The 19,127-nt window shown below is 36.0% G+C and overlaps 2 protein-coding genes across 2 annotated transcripts; one reads left to right on the top strand and one right to left on the bottom strand.

Annotated features, from left to right (window-relative positions):
* The first annotated feature begins 1,351 nt into the window (after nt 1-1,351).
* Nucleotides 1,352-1,825, top strand: LOC119644754 (glycine-rich cell wall structural protein 1-like). Its single transcript, XM_038044474.1, has one exon. The coding sequence runs from the start codon at nt 1,352-1,354 to the stop codon at nt 1,823-1,825; it is 474 nt and encodes a 157-aa protein (XP_037900402.1).
* A 4,200-nt stretch (nt 1,826-6,025) lies between these two features.
* LOC119644676 (acanthoscurrin-2) lies at nt 6,026-6,699 on the bottom strand. Its single transcript, XM_038044347.1, has one exon. The coding sequence runs from the start codon at nt 6,658-6,660 to the stop codon at nt 6,109-6,111; it is 552 nt and encodes a 183-aa protein (XP_037900275.1). The 5' UTR covers nt 6,661-6,699; the 3' UTR covers nt 6,026-6,108.
* Nucleotides 6,700-19,127: the final 12,428 nt, after the last annotated feature.

The following is a 19,127-nucleotide window of genomic DNA, read 5'->3' as shown; positions in this document are numbered from 1 at the left end:
TTTTATTTTTTTTTTTATATCAAATTGTTGTAAACATTATGCATTCAAATGAATGAATGAATGAATGGCGCGAATGAGTAATGACTAATGTAACAAGCATAGGCATCATAATCGGTATGTGTGTATGCCAATAAATTTCAAATAAATATATATGCAAACGCATACGTGAGCACACACACGACACGACAAAACAAAAAAGAAGAAAAATTTGGCTTTAAAAATTATATGCATTCGCATAATTTCCGCTCACCCTTGTTGACTGTTGACTTTGGAGTAGTTACAAAATGTATTGTATAACAAGCGCAAGTTCTCTGACACCACTGATGGCCACTGATGGTGATGGTGAGTAACAACTACTACTACTACTGCACGATAAGATGTTGTTTATACTAACAATTTCAATTTGGCTCATGTTGCCGTTTTTTTGGCATTCTTGAGCATGCTTGCACATACCGTAAGCTGTGAGGCGAGAGAACCCAATAAAAAGAAACAAAAACGAATGAAACGCTAAATACGCAGATGCACTTGTTGATTATGATAAATTAAAAAAAATAAAAAAATAACTCTTTTTTTTTTTCACAACGCCAGCAATGAATGCCTATTGCTGTGGTTATAGAAGTCAAACGCACATTTGTCTTTTGTTGTGCCGTATTGTGATGCATTGTCTAGATCGCCGGCATTGCTTCTATGCAGGGTGAAACCCTGCAGCTAACAATGATAGGTATTGTTTGCAGGCGTTCGATTACTAAATTGCTCTTTAAGTTGAAAAGCTGTTACGGTGTCACTTTTATGATTTGTTTCACTAGCAATGTTATTATTGTAGCAATAAAGTGCCTAACACAATTGATCATCACAATGGAACAACGTAAAACTAAATAGCACAACATGCAATTTGTTACCCACCCACCGTCAAATTTGAGGAAGGCCCGTTGACTGACTACCTAACAGCCTGACTGCCTGTCTAACTGACATATACAGCGTATAATATGAAAATAAAATATTATAGAGAAAAAAACCAACAACAACACTTGCTTCTTACTATAATGAAAACATTAAAGTTTGAAATTATAATTTACCTTGTGTGAGAATGAAACACTTTATGGTCGTTGGTGTGCTGCGTGCTTGGGGTAAAGTGGTAAAGTTTCTTATAGAATATAATCTCTTCGGTAGATATTTGACAAAATCGGAGTCTCTGGCTTCATGATTGGCTGTTTGTGCTTTGTTTGTTGTCTGTGTTCAGAATTCCTAACAACTAATTCCAAATGTTTTATGTATAAATACACGGTACTGTTCTGCAAACACTAACAGTCTTAATAATTCAAGCAAAGCGGTTGGAAAGGAAATAAGAACAATGCAAAGTGCTGCAGTTATATTATTGTTGGGTTTAAGCTCGCATGTTATGGCAGGATATTGGGGTGGCGGGGGTGGTGGTAGCGGCGGCGGAGGTGGCTGGTACGGTGGCAATCGCGGCTGGTCTGGCGGCGGTGGCTCTTCAGCATACTGGCCTAGCAAATCGTACTATTCGGGCGGCGGCGGTGGTGGCGGTTGGTCCGGCTCATCGGGATGGTCGTCCAAATTCGGTGGCGGCGGTAGTGGTTTCGGCGGATTTGGAGGCTACGGCGGCGGTGGCTCTAAAATTGTGAAAGTGATTACTCTGGGAGGAGGGAGCGGTGGCGGTGGCGGCGGTTGGCCTTATGGCGGTGGTGGTGGCGGCGGCTGGAAATCTGGTGGAGGCAGTGGCTGGTCTCTTGGAGGAGGCGGTGGCGGCCACCGTGGTTGGTCTTATGGTGGCGGTGGCGGTGGTGGCAGTGGCTGGAAGTGGTAATGCTTCTAGCGAGTTCATCAGCATTTCCTCAGTTTTCTTTCCGTTTCTTCTTTTCTTTGATCTTACTTTTTCATCTTTTCACAACTCATCTAAACAAAAAAAGTGCTTCGACTCGGTGATAAATATATATATTTTTTTTTTTATATAAATCGTTTTTTATACTTAAAAAGTGTTGTTTATCTCATCAATAAAAGGAAACTGTGTATGTATGTGTATATAAATAACAAATATATCATATTTGATTTCCAGTGACAAAAAAAAATCAGTGAGAAACTAAAAATGACCTCAAACTTCTATTATTCGATCCACACTTCTATAAGGATTGATTGGAATGACCTGTAGTCGGTGATGCTTTTCATGGGTCATCTAATATTGAATGTATCCTTGGAACTTCCATATTTCGCAATATCTCTTTTCAACTAACGAATAATTGTGATGCTACTTATTGACGGCCTTTAAGACTTTTATAATCGAGAACGAAGACATTTTAGGATTCGTCACAAAGTGATCGTGCTTCGGCCAGGACCAATAGCAGGTGGCTTGAACATACGAAGTTAAATGAAGCTATATGCGAGTCCATAATTGATTTCCACATTTAGTTCATTAGCTTCCTTAAAAAGCGAAATTCGGTCAAGCTAACAACTCGACACTTTATCAAATGTTTAATTAAAATTTGATTGCTTGGTAAACCGGTAATCCTGTTCGACCGGGTCCCCGTACCTTTCCTTCTCAATAAATGGCGCGGGATTGTTATAGCCTGTAATGAGAAGGCCAAGCAGTCGACTGACTGGACACTTTCATGATAAGTTGATAGAATTAAATATCTTTGGCGAATGATACAAATAGCAAAACGCATTATGCCACTCAGACGGTGAAATAATTCGGTTATAATTACAGCGACTTAAGGCTTTGATGAAAAATAGTTCAGTTATATTACGTAATAAGTTAAATTTTATTATTCAATATTTACCGTGAAATTCGTTTTGATTTTGAAACTTGTCTCCATAAAAAGATGAATAGGAATGCGACTTGGAGGACGGGAAGTTCTACTAATAAATACATTTTAGTAGGGTCATCTTGAGCTAAGACTTGACATCAGAGATTGCTGTGCTCATTCCATTCCTTTTCAGGCTTTTGATCCCCCAGGTGTGTGCGCTTGTGAACAAAGTTTCAAGACTACCTGTAGGGGCGTGTCGAAAGATCAGTTTACTCTTAAATGGTGGATAGTTTTTTTTTAGAAAGAACAATATTGCTTTGACAGTGATCCGATCACAGACCCATTTTCGCACTTCTTCAACATTTCGAAACCGCGTGCCAGCCAAACCATGCTGCGTCGATCTGAACAAATTGTAATCAGAAGACGATACGTCTTGTGCACGGATGGCGAATACGCTGGGCGTTCCAGAATTTCCCATTCTACGTCATTGACAACTCTTACAACGTATGGCCGAGCGTTGTCAAACTGGAAGATGACTTGGGGTCTTTTAACCACTACTGCTGGGATTTTTACAACAATACATCGTCGAATTGGTTCAATTGACTTCGTTAGACATATACAGTAACAGTTTCATTCGATTTTAACTGCCCGTAATACTCTTCACCATCCTGATCCCACGGTATGCACAGCAAAACTTTGTAGCCATCAAGATTCCGCTTCGGTGCCGATGTGGATGGCTCTTATGGGCAAACCCATAACTATTTGCCCTTGGGATAGTCGTAGCAGACTCACTTATCATCGTCAGTTAAAACACACTACAAAAAATTCTTCTTCTTTTGACCAGGCGAGCAATGAAACCGCGATGTTGAAAAGGTTCGAAATGCAATTTTTAATCAGTTCGTAGTCACTCTCCCTCCTTTGGGAAGTTTGCCACCGCATGTAGACAACTGGAAACAGCTGATTGACTCCACTTCTAAGCTGTCGAAACTTCTTTGAGAGTTTGGGCTGGGTTTTCGTCTAATAAGTGTTGAAATTTAATGTCTTTCGAAATCTTTGGTCCTCTAGGCCGTTCCTTGCCATTGCATTCCAAATTGTCACTTTTAACCCGTTGAAACAAAGACCTGATAATCGGAATGTGATGAAGCAGCATCGCCATAAAGCTCTAAAAGTGTTTGATGGGTTTCGGCAGCAAAATTCTTCAAAGCAAACAACGTCCGTTTACACTGAACAACTCAATCATATAACAGTAAATGGAAATTTTTATTTTATGTAGAGGAATTTAACCGTTATGTACCCCGATACTTCGCATTGCTTTATCATTTCACTGATCAAAGAACATGCAAACACCTGTTATGTATATTTTTGATTCTAAACCGATTTAAGCATATACGTCTGCCGGTCTGCCTATCGGTGTAATGTCTGCGGTAAGCATTCTCCTGGTCATAATAATGAAGCTTCTTATTTGACGCAAGCATTGGAAGTTCTTGCAAGTAGGATCGTATCGGAAATAACACAAATTGAGCAAAACACGTCCACAGCAAACAGTATACTGAACGCAACTCTGTTGATGGGTACAAAATAGTCTTACAATCACATCAGCCGATCTCGCTGTGTACTAAGAAGCCTGATCATTTGATTTAGAAGAAAACCAGCCCGTTGTTAATGAAAGTGTCCTTGAACGACTCAAGAGATTCCCGAGAATCCGTTCAGGGGATTCGCATTCTTAAGTCGACAAAATCTAAACAGTAACTCAATTAGCTCTGCTAGCACTAAACTACTTACAGCATGGTAGCTATGCGATTTGAAACCTTTGCCATCAGCAATGGACATCAAAGGCAAGTCTTGTTTACGTTAATCTACAATTTTGTACACTTGACGATCAAAATAATCTGCAACAGGTAACTATTAAGTTTCCGGTTTAATGCCTTCATTAGCCTCGACCTACGCATACATTTACGATAAATACTGAATAATATCGTGCTACGGCAATGCACTTCTGCAAGGAAAAAATAATTTTGAGCGTTAACAAAGACAATGTATCAAAATATCAATTTTACGTAAGAGATTCCGGGATCCGATAGTTTCTCCGATCGCTGAGGCGAATTGAGATCGGAGATCTTGTGACCAAATGCCTGCCGATTGTTGCCTTTGAAAAAAAACCATTTTGTATTTGAAATCATATTGAGATCGTGAGAAGAGCTTTTACTAAAGTTTTGGCCCCTTTAACATAGACATGACAGTTGGTTTGTGAAGCGTACAAAGACATCTTTAATGCTAACCATCAGAAACCTAAATTTTATTATTATTATTATTATTATTATTATAAATTTAGCCAGAGAATAAATTCTAAGACTAAGCTCCTAAAGCACTAGCATCTAAGGTTTTCGGCTTTATTAAAAACTCTGCCGCACTTCAGATTTGAACCCACGACCATTTAGTTGCTAGTCGAGACTCTTGCCTATTCGGCCACTAAGGCGGATATGAAAAATTTTAGGAAAGGGATATTCAGTAAAATTTCAAATCATTAGAAATCCGATAGCAAATCGTTATTAAATATATTGTACATTACGACGAGCTATCGGAATATATATACCCGTTATTAGTCTTGGATGACAAATCGTGATAAAGCAAAAATACTTATGCTTTGTTCAATATAAGTGTAATCAAAAAATGTACTATCGGTTAATTGAGATAAACAGATCCAAACAAAACATTATTCCTTTCTGCGAGAATTGCGAACAATTGCGGAACATTAAATGCTTTGTGAATAATTTCGCTATTGCATCGCTATTTCTTTTAATTCGTTTAGCAACGATGTTTGCTACGATGAAGGGATATTAGTAACTAACGAAGTTGAAAAAAAAAATAAAAGAAGAAGAAGAAAGAGAAAAAGCTCAAAATTGATGAACTGAAGTTCTACGATTTAGTGAAGTGCAACTTTCTATGCAACCTTATTCAACACTGGCTAACCGATCAAGTTTTACATAAGTAAAAATATTTTGGATAGATTTAATTTGTTTCGGAATTACACACGTTCTTCCAGTTTGTCATTATTTTCAGTTTACCTTACAGTTTACAGTACAGTCAAGAGAGTTTAGGAAATTTATATCGAATATTTCCTATCGGCGAGAAGCGATGTAAAATTATTTGTAAGGGCAGATGAAAAATGAGAACCTTTGAGATTTTTGATACTCTAGCAACAAAAGCAATTTTTATTTACACACAATCACAAATTTTTTCTATTTCACACAAATTTTTAAATACCGCATAAAACAATAATTTTAAATTTCCGAATGAGTTAAAATATAAAAATGGATTTGAATTAAGGAAGTAGTGAAGAATAGATTTACCAGCCATAACCGCTTCCGCCTTGTTTACCGCCAAATCCACCGCCGCCGTAGCCTCCAGAACCACCAAATCCACCATGGCCGCCGCCACCGAAACCGCCGCCGCCATGGCCACCACCGAAACCACCACCGCCATAGCCACCTCCACCGTGTCCGCCGAAACCACCACCGCCGCCTCGTTTACCACCACCAAAACCACCACCGCCGAAACCGCCATGGCCGCCACCACCCCCAAAACCTCCACGACCGCCACCACCACCACCATAACCGCCATGGCCGCCACCCCCAAAGCCACCGCGACCTCCACCTCCAAAACCGCCATGGCCGCCGCCACCGAAACCGCCGCGGCCACCACCACCATATCCACCACCTCCATGTCCCCCGCCACCACCACCGAAGCCGCCGCGTCCCCCGCCTCCATACCCACCACCACCATGACCACCGCCACCGAAACCGCCTCCTCCAAAGCCGCCGCCACCGCCACCCAAGAAACCGGCTGAGACGGCAGCAATAGCCAAACTCAAAGTCACGAACACAACAAACACACGCATCCTTGCTTTACTTAACAAAATATCCTTTTATTATGTTTAATTAACTTTAGTGATATCCAACAATTCTGAACGATGTGTTGTTCTTAAAACCGTTAAATGCACTGATGCTACACTTATTGCTTCATCGAACTTTTATATAATCGTGATCTTAAGCAGCACTTAATGTGCAAATGCTGCATAGATGAGCGTTTTCAATGAAAAAAACAGAAAAAGGCAAAAAAAAAAAAAACAAAAAACATAATAATAAACAAAAAACAACGAAACAAAACAAATCACACTTTCAGAATTTTTATTCTAAACCTTTACCTAGAGTTTTAATAACCATTAGAATACAAGTATACCAGCAGCGATAAGTAGACATACACACTTACCATGCATGTGTGAATATATATATGTTAAACAAATGAGTGCATCATGCATTTTGTTAACTAAATATTAATGAACGTTAAGCATAAATAATTTAGTTGGTTTCTTTAAAATTTTATTGCAGCGTCATCATCATCAGCATCAGCATCATCATCGTCATCATCATCGCCATCACACACAATCAATCGTTATATAAGCACGATTGTGCTTTCAATCATCTACATATAGTAAATAAACAAATACTTACAAATATTTATTATGAATAAAGGCATACGTAGTGCATAAAACTATATTTACGATCATAATTTTAATGAGCGATTATTAATTATATAATACTTAAAGAAACAAAGAAAAAATATATTGCACAAAAAAAATAAAAAAATAAAAAATAAACCACATGTATGTTATGTATGTTACATACCGCGCGGATAGAATCAAACATCTAAGCGCATAAGAAAATGAAAATGTTTTACATAAAATGCACTTTTTCGAGAGTTAGTCTCGTTTCTATTTAATTATTATATATAAGAGTAACTTAACGCGAATGAGAGGCCTCATCGTTAAGAACTCACAACACCGAACTTCATTTTCAAGCACTAACAGTCGAAAAAGTCTTGCTTTTTCGCTTTGCACTAAACCTCCTTATTGTACTGTATCGAGTAGCATTCTTACGGCTAGGTTTCGTTCTCGCAAAAAAGAAGAAGAAGAAGAATGGTAACATGAAACACTCCGTATTGGAAAAATTAAGAAAACATTTTATTCACTGCCCTCAATTATTGGTTTGACTGCAAGCAGAACATTTACTTAGCATCGAATCAAGAGTGAAGTTTATCCTTCGGAGGGGTTTTGTCGCAAACGTCTTATGAAAAGACATTACACAAAACCTATAATACGGGAATTGTGTACATTGTTCAGAATATGTCTAGTTTTCACGTTAACCTTTCGTTGTTGTGGAGTAAAGTTTTAATAAACGATTAAAAGAGCGGCAAGATTGTTAGTCGTAGTTGGGCTTTTTTTCGATATTTATGCTTATCTCATGGAAATGCCCAGTAACAGTAATCGACGGTAATTGTGTTCATACTAAATGCATGAACAATCTTTCTTAAAGATATGTCACACAATCGCACTACTGATTACCAAAACATCTTCGTCGTTAAGATATTTCTATACCCTCTCTTGAAAAAAGCTTCTATTGCTTCATTTAAGTTGTTCGCAGCATCAGCATAATCATTCATTGTTAATCGCGATTCCTGAGTAGCGCGCTTAAAATCGCTTCTAATTTTATTGCATATATATTATCAAAAAGACCTTCATTTGTCGTTCTATAAACGCCCAAGTATATAACTAACTAACTAACTAGATGTTCAAATGTGTTCCTGATACTCATTACGATTGAGCAGCGAGTGAGTATATTTTTACGAAATTTGCTTCCTTTAAAGGGCCCTTCTCTCTCTCTCTCTCTCTCTCTCTCTCTCTCTTTTTCTCTCTCTCTCTCTCTCTCTCTTTCTCTCTTCCCCTGCGAATAGTCCCCGTAACTGATACGTACACGTCGGCTCCGACAAACAAGTCCATACCAATTTCAGAAAATGCCACTCCTCAACCAAGGCTTACCAAAATTTCATATCATTTCGATCACTCATTTACGAGCTACCATGCTTGTGTTTGGATACCGTAATATTCGGAACTTTCAAAGCAATGAACAAATCAAATTTCGTGTCTTCGCTCTTTGATGCCCAATAATATTTCGTTTATAGTCAGCATTCGCTTGAAAAGGCTTATGACATCTTTTCGCTATCAAAAACAACACTTTGTCGGCCACCTGAAGTCATACAGACACCAATGGCACTGCCCAAAAGAGATGGTTGCATCAGAAAACGAAATGTGAAAGATGGAGAAGTGAAGTTCCATAAAATTGATGAGATCCACTTGCATGACACTTTTGGACTCGAAACAGCTATTTTCCAAGTGGGTGTCGTATTTATTTACAGTGGAGAAAATGCATTTTATAACAGCTTGGATGGTAAATTTTGCAGATATTTAAGTTCGAATTGCTGCTCCATATACCGTGTTGTTCAAATCTCTCCGCCTCTGAGTATCACGTTCATTGCATAATTCTTGAAGTAGTAGTAGTTTATATATACGACATATATCAGAGATAGATTTAAAGGTACTTTACAACTTCAACCATTTTCTAGATCAAATTTCGAAGCGGGGTAGCCCCTATGCATTTTAGAACGGCGCGGTTTAAAATTTTGCTTGAAAGAAATGTCAATATATTTTTGTGATATAAAACGGAACGTTTGAAGAATGGTAGGCTGAAATAGCCTTCATCGAATACGTAGAGGCCGAAGGTTCGTCTCAAGTGCAGTTTAGTTTTATTAGTGGTTTTATGTTAACAATATTTTTAATTGCTTTTGCCTGTTTTCTAAATAGTTTCGTATTTCTTTTTACAAAATGTTACAAAATTATAGAAATTGTAATTGTGTAATCAAGGTTAAGAAAAATGTGAACTTGAAAGCTTTTTAAGAAACTGCTTTGGAAAATCATTAATAAATGACATTAAGTACTAAGCACTAAAGAATATAATAAATTTGAGATCCTCTAAGTCAGAGTTTCTCAACTAAACTTGAATGAAGTAAGCGCAGTAAATGTTACGCGAAATAAGTTTACCAAACCCATCTAAAGCCAGTGATGAAAAAGACTGGAAACTACGATTGTCGAGGCGTACGGAAACTCGCAATTGAAGCGAGGCACACATTCTAAGACAGCGGACTAACACCAGGTTAAGCAATGAATTTTAAGCGCATTATTCGATTTCTAGTTAACTGGGGCCAAATAGGAAATTCATCTAAAGATATACCTAATGAACAGACCATAGCATAGACCATGCAAACGATATTTGCTATAAATATTAAGCTATTGAAGAAAATGTATTACAATTATTTTAATGTTTCCGATGCCCACTTTCAGGCGATCTTTCACACCCACCATTCATCACCAAAAAAAAGGAAAGAAATATATTGGAATGTTATGAAAATGAAAATTTATATAGTGCATGTGTGGCAAGCAAGAAACACCAGAAGCAAAGGTGTTCTTAGTCGTATGGGCGTGACAGGGGTGTCCTACCATTTTCAAATTCTTTTACAAATTTGTAGGCGATATCTTCATTTTTGCGAGCGGTAAAATGCTTACCACAGACGCTACACAATTAGGCACGCGAAAAGATGGACGGATAAGCAGACAGACATGCTCAGATGCATACCGAATTTGAAAGTGGACAAGAAGCTATTTATTTCATGGGGCTTTTAAAGATTGCTTCTGCGCTTCTGTTATATAAGGTATTGAAGAAAATGCGAAAAAACAGTTTTTTATTTCTTTTGAAAAAGAGAGCTATCCTCACTTTACATAGTACTGTAGACGGGTCTTTCGATCGATTAGGTCCATTTTCAATACCAACCTGTGTGCAAGAACTTCCAATATTCTTATCAAATTTGCAATCGATAGCATCACTTGTACAGTCAGAAGAATGTTTACAAACAGAAAACACACAGACGGAGAGACGGACACATTATGTATGAACTCTATATTGAATACTTTACTTAAATATACTTCGTGTTGAATATACCTCTTATCCTTCGGTGACGGGTGTAAAACAAATCACGGAAAATCCGACTGACGGAGAATAAGATACGAACATTGAACGATAAACGAAATTATCTACGATTCAAGAATATTGATTTTGCTGGACTACGATGAAGCAAACTGTTTAAGAATCGCTTTTCCATTTCCACTTAACACTGCCGGAAAAGTTTGTTGTTTGAACAAATCATTTATCATTTTAAAGAAATACAAAACAATTTTCGTATACAAAAAGTAATTCACTTTGAAGAGTATATTTCAAGGTCTGTGAACGAATCTCAATCACTCAGCTCGAAATATACGAACAAGGTTTATTTACTGCTTTACAAAGAAAAAATATTTTTAATTTTTTTTTTTTTTTTTTTGTTTCGTTTTTCGTTTTTCTCTAATAGCAGTTCTTGGACTTCCCACTGCATGATTCCCCTTACTTTGCTGCTTTTTGTCTTTAATGCTGAGCAATCAAGGCAATTAATTGCAGGGAAACCTTTGTCTAGGTTATGTTTAACTATAGTTAAAGCTTTATCTGCCGAGTTTTTTTTATTTGAACGAAATTGTTAAAGCAAATGTTTTTTGTATCGAATGCCAAGTTGCGTTAATTTAAACTTGACGGTCATTTTGAAAGCTGATAAAATTATAATAAAACATGCAAAGTAGCAAACGCTACTTATTCATGGTGATGATTGTAATATTTTAGGTGAACCAACTAACAAAACGCTTTGTAATAACTTCTAAGCAAGTTCCACGCGGAGTAAGAAATCAAAACTTTAACTGATCTATAGTTCAAACGAAAATCTAAACACTCTATATGCATATACACGCGTATTATTAATGAGGAAATTTTTATTGAATGTAATGCATTTCGACAAATTAATGCCATCATCATCTGTCCAGTAATCTTTTGATTTCTTATCCAAGGAATTCACCTTTCTGTCCTAGATCACTCGTACAATTCAAAAACAAAATTTTTCAATTTTTTTAATCAAAATTCACATCATATTCATTGATAACAACTATTTTAGATCTAAAGCAATAGAATCTGGCAACAAAGTCGCCTTTTTTCAATCTCTCCATTTTCCGGCGCAAGTCAACGTTTCGATGAAATTCAGATGTTAATGTGAAACTCTCGTTCCTTTCCTACGAAATTTTATATTTTAATGACATATTCACGAATATTTTTTTAGAATAAAACCAATACAATTATAGCTATACCTAAACTCATATATATTAATATACGTGCGATGCCATGTAAACACAAAACAAGTCTCACTATCAATTAACTTCCACTACTTATTATACCCATCAATGAAGGATGAGGGGAATATTCATTTCCTCAAAAATCCCACAAAGGATATGTATTCTCAAGCTGCATCTAAATTTTGAATCGATCTAAGCAGATCCGTCCAGTCTGTCCGTCTATGTCTGTCCGTCTATGTAAACAGGTCCGTCCATTTGTCTGTCCATTTGTCCGTCTATCAAACTGTGTAGTATATGTTGTACGTATTGTACCGTTCGCGAAAATGGAGATATCGCCAACAAATTTGCAAAAGAGTTTGAAAATGCCGCAAAAAGGTCAAACAACACTTCTACAAAGTCCACACGTCTACACGGTCAAAACGGAGAACACCTTTGCTTTTCTTGTTTTTTGCTCGTTTCTCATAAGCTGCAGATACACGAGATAAATTTCCACAAAGTCATTGCATAAAAATAGAAAAAAATCAGCCACGCCCATTCAATATTATAGAATACGCAAATTTATATTTTTCCTTGTTTCCTTGTTTTTTATTAGGCAACGGTGGTCGAAACAAAAGATTCGCTCGCAACCGGATATAATTTTTTTTTTTTTCTTGTTTTCTTGTGCAAAAAAATATGCTTACTCCGTAATAACGCGAAAACTCATTATATTTAAAAATTTGTTTCTCATCAGTCGAAACTATTTTCTAATTTCAGTGCTGCATATGTATTTCTTAAAAAAAGAGTGAGTCGGTATTTAATCAAATTAACGGGAAACAAAGCCAGTTCTGGATGCCTTTGAAGAAATTAAATCATAGAATTCGAAGAATGTCCTCAATCGGTCGAAGCGAATGGTAAGTGGAAGAAGGTATGCCTACAGAATATGCGGAATTTCCGCGTAAACGACCGCAAGTATTCCTTGGACGCTTCCTTAATGACGTTTTAAATTCTTTCATCTTTTCCCTTTAGTTTCTGATCTCAATACACCATTCTATACGCTACACCACTTACGATACAAGGTAGTTAAATTTATGCAGATATATGTGACGGTATATGTGACTCAGAAGTACTTAAGACACATCGACCGCGTATAATGGAATCATAATCATTTCCTCAATCGATTTTAGGTTATCTGCTCGTGTCTCTCTCTGATGTTTCTCTATGTAAAGATCGCAATCTTCAAGATATTATATTATAAAATTAAATCGCCTGAGGTAACTTGATCCAAGGGCGAACCCTATTGAATATAGCTTAGATCGAATTACTTGCGACTAATCGCCATGTAACGCCTTATTTTGCAAAAGTCGTCAAATTTTCGCGACTAAAAGTGTTACATAATAGTATCTCGGCAAAAATATCGAATATATAATCAGAATTTATCCATAACAGTCATTTGACATTGACGTTAATTATACTAAATTTAAACCATCCAGACTAATTTTTTTAGATTCCATAGCGTATAAGGTAAATATGTCGAAAGTGTGGAAGCAAAATCTAATTTTGAAGTGCATTATCTGGCAAGTAAATAAAGAATGATAGGATAACAACAGAGTTAGTCACTATGTCAGTTCTTGTTCTGTAAAGCCCCCCACAGCCTCGTTAGTCCCGATAGAAAGTGTACCTGTTTATGGGGAAAAGGCAAATATATTCTCAGCATTGAGAATCACACAAGTTAACGATAATGCATCTCTTCTAATGCACTTTACTTTGCCATAATGTAAATAGAATAGAAGAATGAATTAACACTATGTCTAAAAATTATGAAGCCTAATAAACAAGACAATGTCAATTAGCATTTAAATGTCAAAGTAGAGGCGAAACGAATTAAATGAATGAAATGAATATATAAATTTTTTTAACTTCCTCAACGCAGTACAGCCGATTTCTCTCTAGTTGACCAGATAATTGTTTTGTTATTTACTCAAAACACATTAATAAAAAATATAATAAGTTTTCAAATTAATTACGAGACGGTGACATTTAAATGCATAATTAAATTAATAACTACAATATAACGTTAAATTAAATTCAATTTTTGTTAACCACTGTCATAAATAAATTTTGCTAAGTAGATGCAATTTATTTAAGAGAAAAATTCTGTTTTCTCTTTTCCCCTTTCCGCTTTATTTTTAAAAATCGATGCCGTTTAATGTATATTTATCACATATATAGGAAATTTTAAAAATTAATTTTTATTAGCAAGGAAGAGCAAATTTTGATAACTTTTCGTCGAAAATCATAAAAAAAAGGATAACATCTTCACCTCAGTTAGCATTAGTAGCTTTTTCTCTTTCTTGTCTTTTTTTTTTTTTTCTTCTTTTCTTTCTACTCTTATAAAAGAGTACTTTCCCACAATTCCTTATATCTACGTAAGTGCGCAGTAGAGACTATGATCAACTCACGAACATTAAGTTGATGATCGCAACTCTTACCTATTCGGGTAATCATTTGGATTTTCAAAACATACCCTAATGTAAGGTCATTGAGTGATATAACTGAGTTGGCGAGTTGTATCAACTATACTTTCAACACGCGTACAATTATATAATTGTACGGTATTCGCGACTCCTCTTGTGAACTTGTGAAAGATTTTCAAAGGTTTTCTCCCATTGTCGAGAATGCGATTATTGGTAGATTTTATCTTATTGATGATAATGATAAGAGCATAAAGCTTGAAATAGAAAACTTTATCCCGGAATAATGTTTGGTATTATCAGTTGGCGAAAATTATAAAAAGAAAACCTTTTCTAGCTGAATAATTCATATATGGATGTACTCGTAGATCTTGATTATGTTAGAATACAAAACTTACACATCAGGATGCACGTCTTAAATAAATCGAAAGATAATAAACAAAAAAAAAAATATAAATGTTGGAAAAGTCAATGCATATACGCGTTAGCAGATTCAGTCCGTACTTGAATTGTTTTCCTTTATTATCTAATCAATTGCGGATGATAAATAAAATTGTAATTGAATATTTTATAAATGTAAATTAATAATAAATATACAATCTATGAATTGTTTCTACCCTTTAGTTATGATACGTAGACTTATGTGAGAATATTTAAAATTTTTAAATACTTTCAACTTATAACCAGTATCCGTCTATATATATTCATACAGATCATGCTTGGCAAGTGTCTTATTTAAAACATGAAAAGCTATTAATTTGTTTGTCAGATGAATAAATATCACATAGTGTATATATATATACATGTGTACGTACTTATAAAACGAATAATCAACAAAAAAAAAAAAAAAAAAAAAAAAAAAAAAAAAACCCCACCCCGTATATTGGCCAACAAAAAGTTTGGAGAAACCAGCAACCACGACAACCAAATAATTTTTTTATTTAATTAAAAAAAAAAAAAAAAAAATACTTTTCAAAGACATAAGTCTGTCATTCACCATCTTTGCTAATCTTCAGGCGTTCGTTTCAAGGTTAAATAGAATTCAAAATTATTTTTATGGAAAAATCGTACGAGTAATTATCAAGTAACTAAAATAGTTTGAAAGTATTTTAAATTAATTGATATTATCCACCATACATATATAAGAAATATTCGTTTAAATATTTAATAACTATAGGTATTAAACTAAGAATTGATAGTTTATCAAGTGCTCATCGATTTTAACCAATCAGCAATTCGACCTTAGACATGATTTAAGCAAAACATAGCAAGTTATAACAGACTGACAAACATTTTAAACGCTACTTCCAAAAAAACAAAAAACTCTCTTAAATATTTAAAAAACTTTTCACATCATCTACCACAACGAACTTATCGTTAACATAACTGACTTTAACGTTCCCGAATGTTTGATATTGCTACGGAAATCTCAAATCCAATTCATTCCAAATATTTGATTTTCCTAAATAATAAATTACGTAGACAAAGAAAACGCAAGTGCACATTCGCGGCGCGTCATGCAGCTGCCGGCCGAGGAAAACGATTAACGGAAAGGCAGGTTAAAGGATTAAAAATGAAGCCATGAACTTAGGTAATAGTAATATGCTTATAAAAATGTATACAAATAGACTCTGTGCGGACAAGACCATTGAAATCGAATAAGAATCTTAGAGTTGAGAAGTCGACAGTATTGCCATAATAAAATATGAATAGTCCTAACATTAATGTTAATTGAATTTTCTCATTTTATATATCCTGGCATTCGAGTCGAGATAATCTTCTGGAGATATTATAAATGAAAACTGGAATCTGAACCACTTGACCATATCGCGAAATCCTTATTTGCCCAACTCAAATATTCTCGAGAGTCCTTATTATTATTTTTTATTTTTTTTTTTTTTTTGCTTCTTACCTATTTCCCAGCTCTTTCCTTTTTTTTGCTTCAATCCTGTATTATAATGTTACTTAATTTTATGCCCTATATTGAGTACTGCGGCCTCTGCGTCATCTCTCATATTTTACGGTTATGTTAGTGTAATAAATTATTGTTTTATAAAGATTCAAATAATAGTTTTTACTTGCTTATTTATTTATTTATTTTCAATTAATAGAAATATATGGTAACAATAAGTCTTATTTTCTAATTTATTGTTCGACATTTTAAATCAATAAATTAAAGATTCCGCAATTAAAATCCATACAATTAAGGCTATTTACAGTCAAACCTATGTAAGCGGTGTTCGTTACCGCTTTGATAAAGCTTGGTTTGAGAGGCTGATGAGGAAGGACTTGAGTCAAATTGAAAACAAAAAGATCAAAATCTTCTTAGCCCCCAACGTTCCCAGTGACAAAAATCCGAGTGTTAGGAGTCGTCTGCATGCCGACTCCTGGGTGTGCTCAAAACTTATTGAGCGACCAAAGGAGTATAGTAGTGTGTGTGTTGATGCCTGACTATGTTGGATTAATATCTGCTCTATAGGATAGGATTTCAATTGCAATCCAGGAAATGTGGATAAGAGTATGCACAACACTGACACGCATAATGGCGATAATCACAACGCCGTGGCCGACGGTGGTGAAGTTGCCCACTCACCCGTATATCACATATGCTTAGGAGAATGGCTCTAGGGATCCCTAAGCAGAAGTGATAGTATTGCGAATAATTCGGTTGAACTAGCGTTGCGTCAGACCTAACTGATCAAACGTGGCCTTTCTGAGAATATTCCTAGTGGCTGTGGTTGTCCTTACTGAAGGGGAGAAGGAAAAATTCAATAATTACAGGTGCAGGTAGGTTTCGCCTTGTAGAGAGCGGAGGATTTTAAGTACAATCTGGTATTCAAGTCTTCGAAAAGGCCTTCTCACTTTTGAGTTTCGTCTGGTAGGCCATCAAGGTAGGTGCAGACGCTAAACTTCTTTTACAAAAAATTCATTACTTAGTAAAAGAGGCTAATAATCGTTTACGGGGAATTGCATCGATCACATAAAGTCATAATATTCTTTTCACCCTCCATGCATATCTGTTGCGCATTAACATGGAATATTACGAAAGCACATAAACGAATCGATTTTGATACATAAAGGCCGGTATTAAGGGCGTTCGTTGATCATATGAGTATAGGGTGAAAGAACCACCCAATTTTAATTATTGCCATTTGTTCAGTTTAGACACTTAGATTAACTAAGGCTCACGGGAACACAAGAATTCTATCGACAATTAATAACGTAGACAGGTGAGACGCAAAGCAAAAAATCATGTTTAATTACCTTAAGCCCGAAAGAAAGTTTATCTAGATATACAAAATAAGTTTTTCGTTCAGCGATTCCTTTGACAAACGTAAACCAAACAAAAATTTTAAAGCTGCTCTAAAAACTAAATATGTTTCGTACAATAATCTACGACCTTGAGCTGATAAACTCTTGAGACACCCAAACCCCTCAGAGATCATCCTTAAAGTCTTCACTAACTTTTAATTTATTTTTATTTATTTAAACGCATTGTGTATCAAGATAGCTCATGTTATCATGCCTTTGGGCATTGTGTACTCTGGCCACATTTCGCCCTGGCCATCCTCCCTTTCCATCGTTTTTTATTCTTTATTTATTTCGCTGAATTGTTTTTTATTTCAAAAGGCGTATCAATAAAAAAAGAGGCAAATAAACTAATTGTCTGAAAAACTTGAAGCAACCTAAAGTTCATACACCCAAGGTTAATTGTTGTTGGTTTATGTTTTCGGGACTTGTTTTTAACATATATTAGGTTGGGGAAAAAGAAATCCATTATTTTTTTGGTAGACGGCTGCACTGATAGATTTCTCGTAAAGTATCGATCAAACAATTTCAGATTTATGCTCGTTGGAAAGGTGACATTTCGCAGTAAAAAAAATTCTTTTGCTGTTTTTTGTTTGGTGCATGCAGTTGTGAGTTACAGCGTGTTAAAAATGGAAGTGAACAAAGAGAAAATTCGGTACATTTTACAGTTTTTCTTTGACAAAGGCGAAAATGCAAGCCAGGCGGCTAAAATTGTGGATGGTGTTTATGGTTCCGATACTGTAACAGCCAATTATGTGCAATTTTGGTTTCGTAGATTCCGTTCAGGAATTTTTGATGATAAAGATGCACCTCGCACAGGTAGGCCGGTCGTCGAAAATGTCGATCAAATCGGAGAAATGATCGAAGTTGACCGGCATGTTAGCATTGATAACATCGCCCGGGAGCTAAAAATCGACCATAAAACAGTTTTAAACCATTTACACAAAGCTGGATTCAAAAAGAAGCTCGATGTTTGGATGCCACACCAATTAACAGAAAAAAACATGATGGATCGAATTTCCATCTGCGAAGCCTTGGCCAAACGGAATGAGATAGACCCATTTCTTAAACGGATGGTGGCTGGAGATGAGAAATGGATCACATAAGATAACCCTGTGCGAAAACGATCGTGGTCAAAGAGCGGTGAAGCACCTCAAACGGCCAGGAAGGTTTTGCTGTGCATTTGGTGGGACTGGAAGGGGTTTATTTATTATGAGTTGCTTCCATATGGCCAAACGCTAAATTCTGATCTCTACTGTCAACAACTGGACCGTTTGAAGATAACGATTGACCAGAAACGGCCAGAATTGGCCAACAGGAGGGGTATCGTGTTCCACCAGGACAACGCTAGGCCACACACATCTACAGTGACTCGCCAGAAACTTCGGGAATTTGGTTGGGAAGTTTTAATGCATTCGCCGTACAGTCCGGACTTGGCACCAAGCGATTATCATCTTTTTCTTGCACTGCAAAATTTCTTTAATGATAAAAAATTGAAACCTAGGGAGG

Source organism: Glossina fuscipes, unplaced genomic scaffold (assembly GCF_014805625.2).
Source record: "Glossina fuscipes isolate IAEA_lab_2018 unplaced genomic scaffold, Yale_Gfus_2 0, whole genome shotgun sequence".
Lineage (NCBI taxonomy): Eukaryota > Metazoa > Arthropoda > Insecta > Diptera > Glossinidae > Glossina > Glossina fuscipes.
The sequence above is the reverse complement of the archived record's forward strand: the minus strand, read 5'-3'. Positions and strand labels throughout refer to the sequence as shown.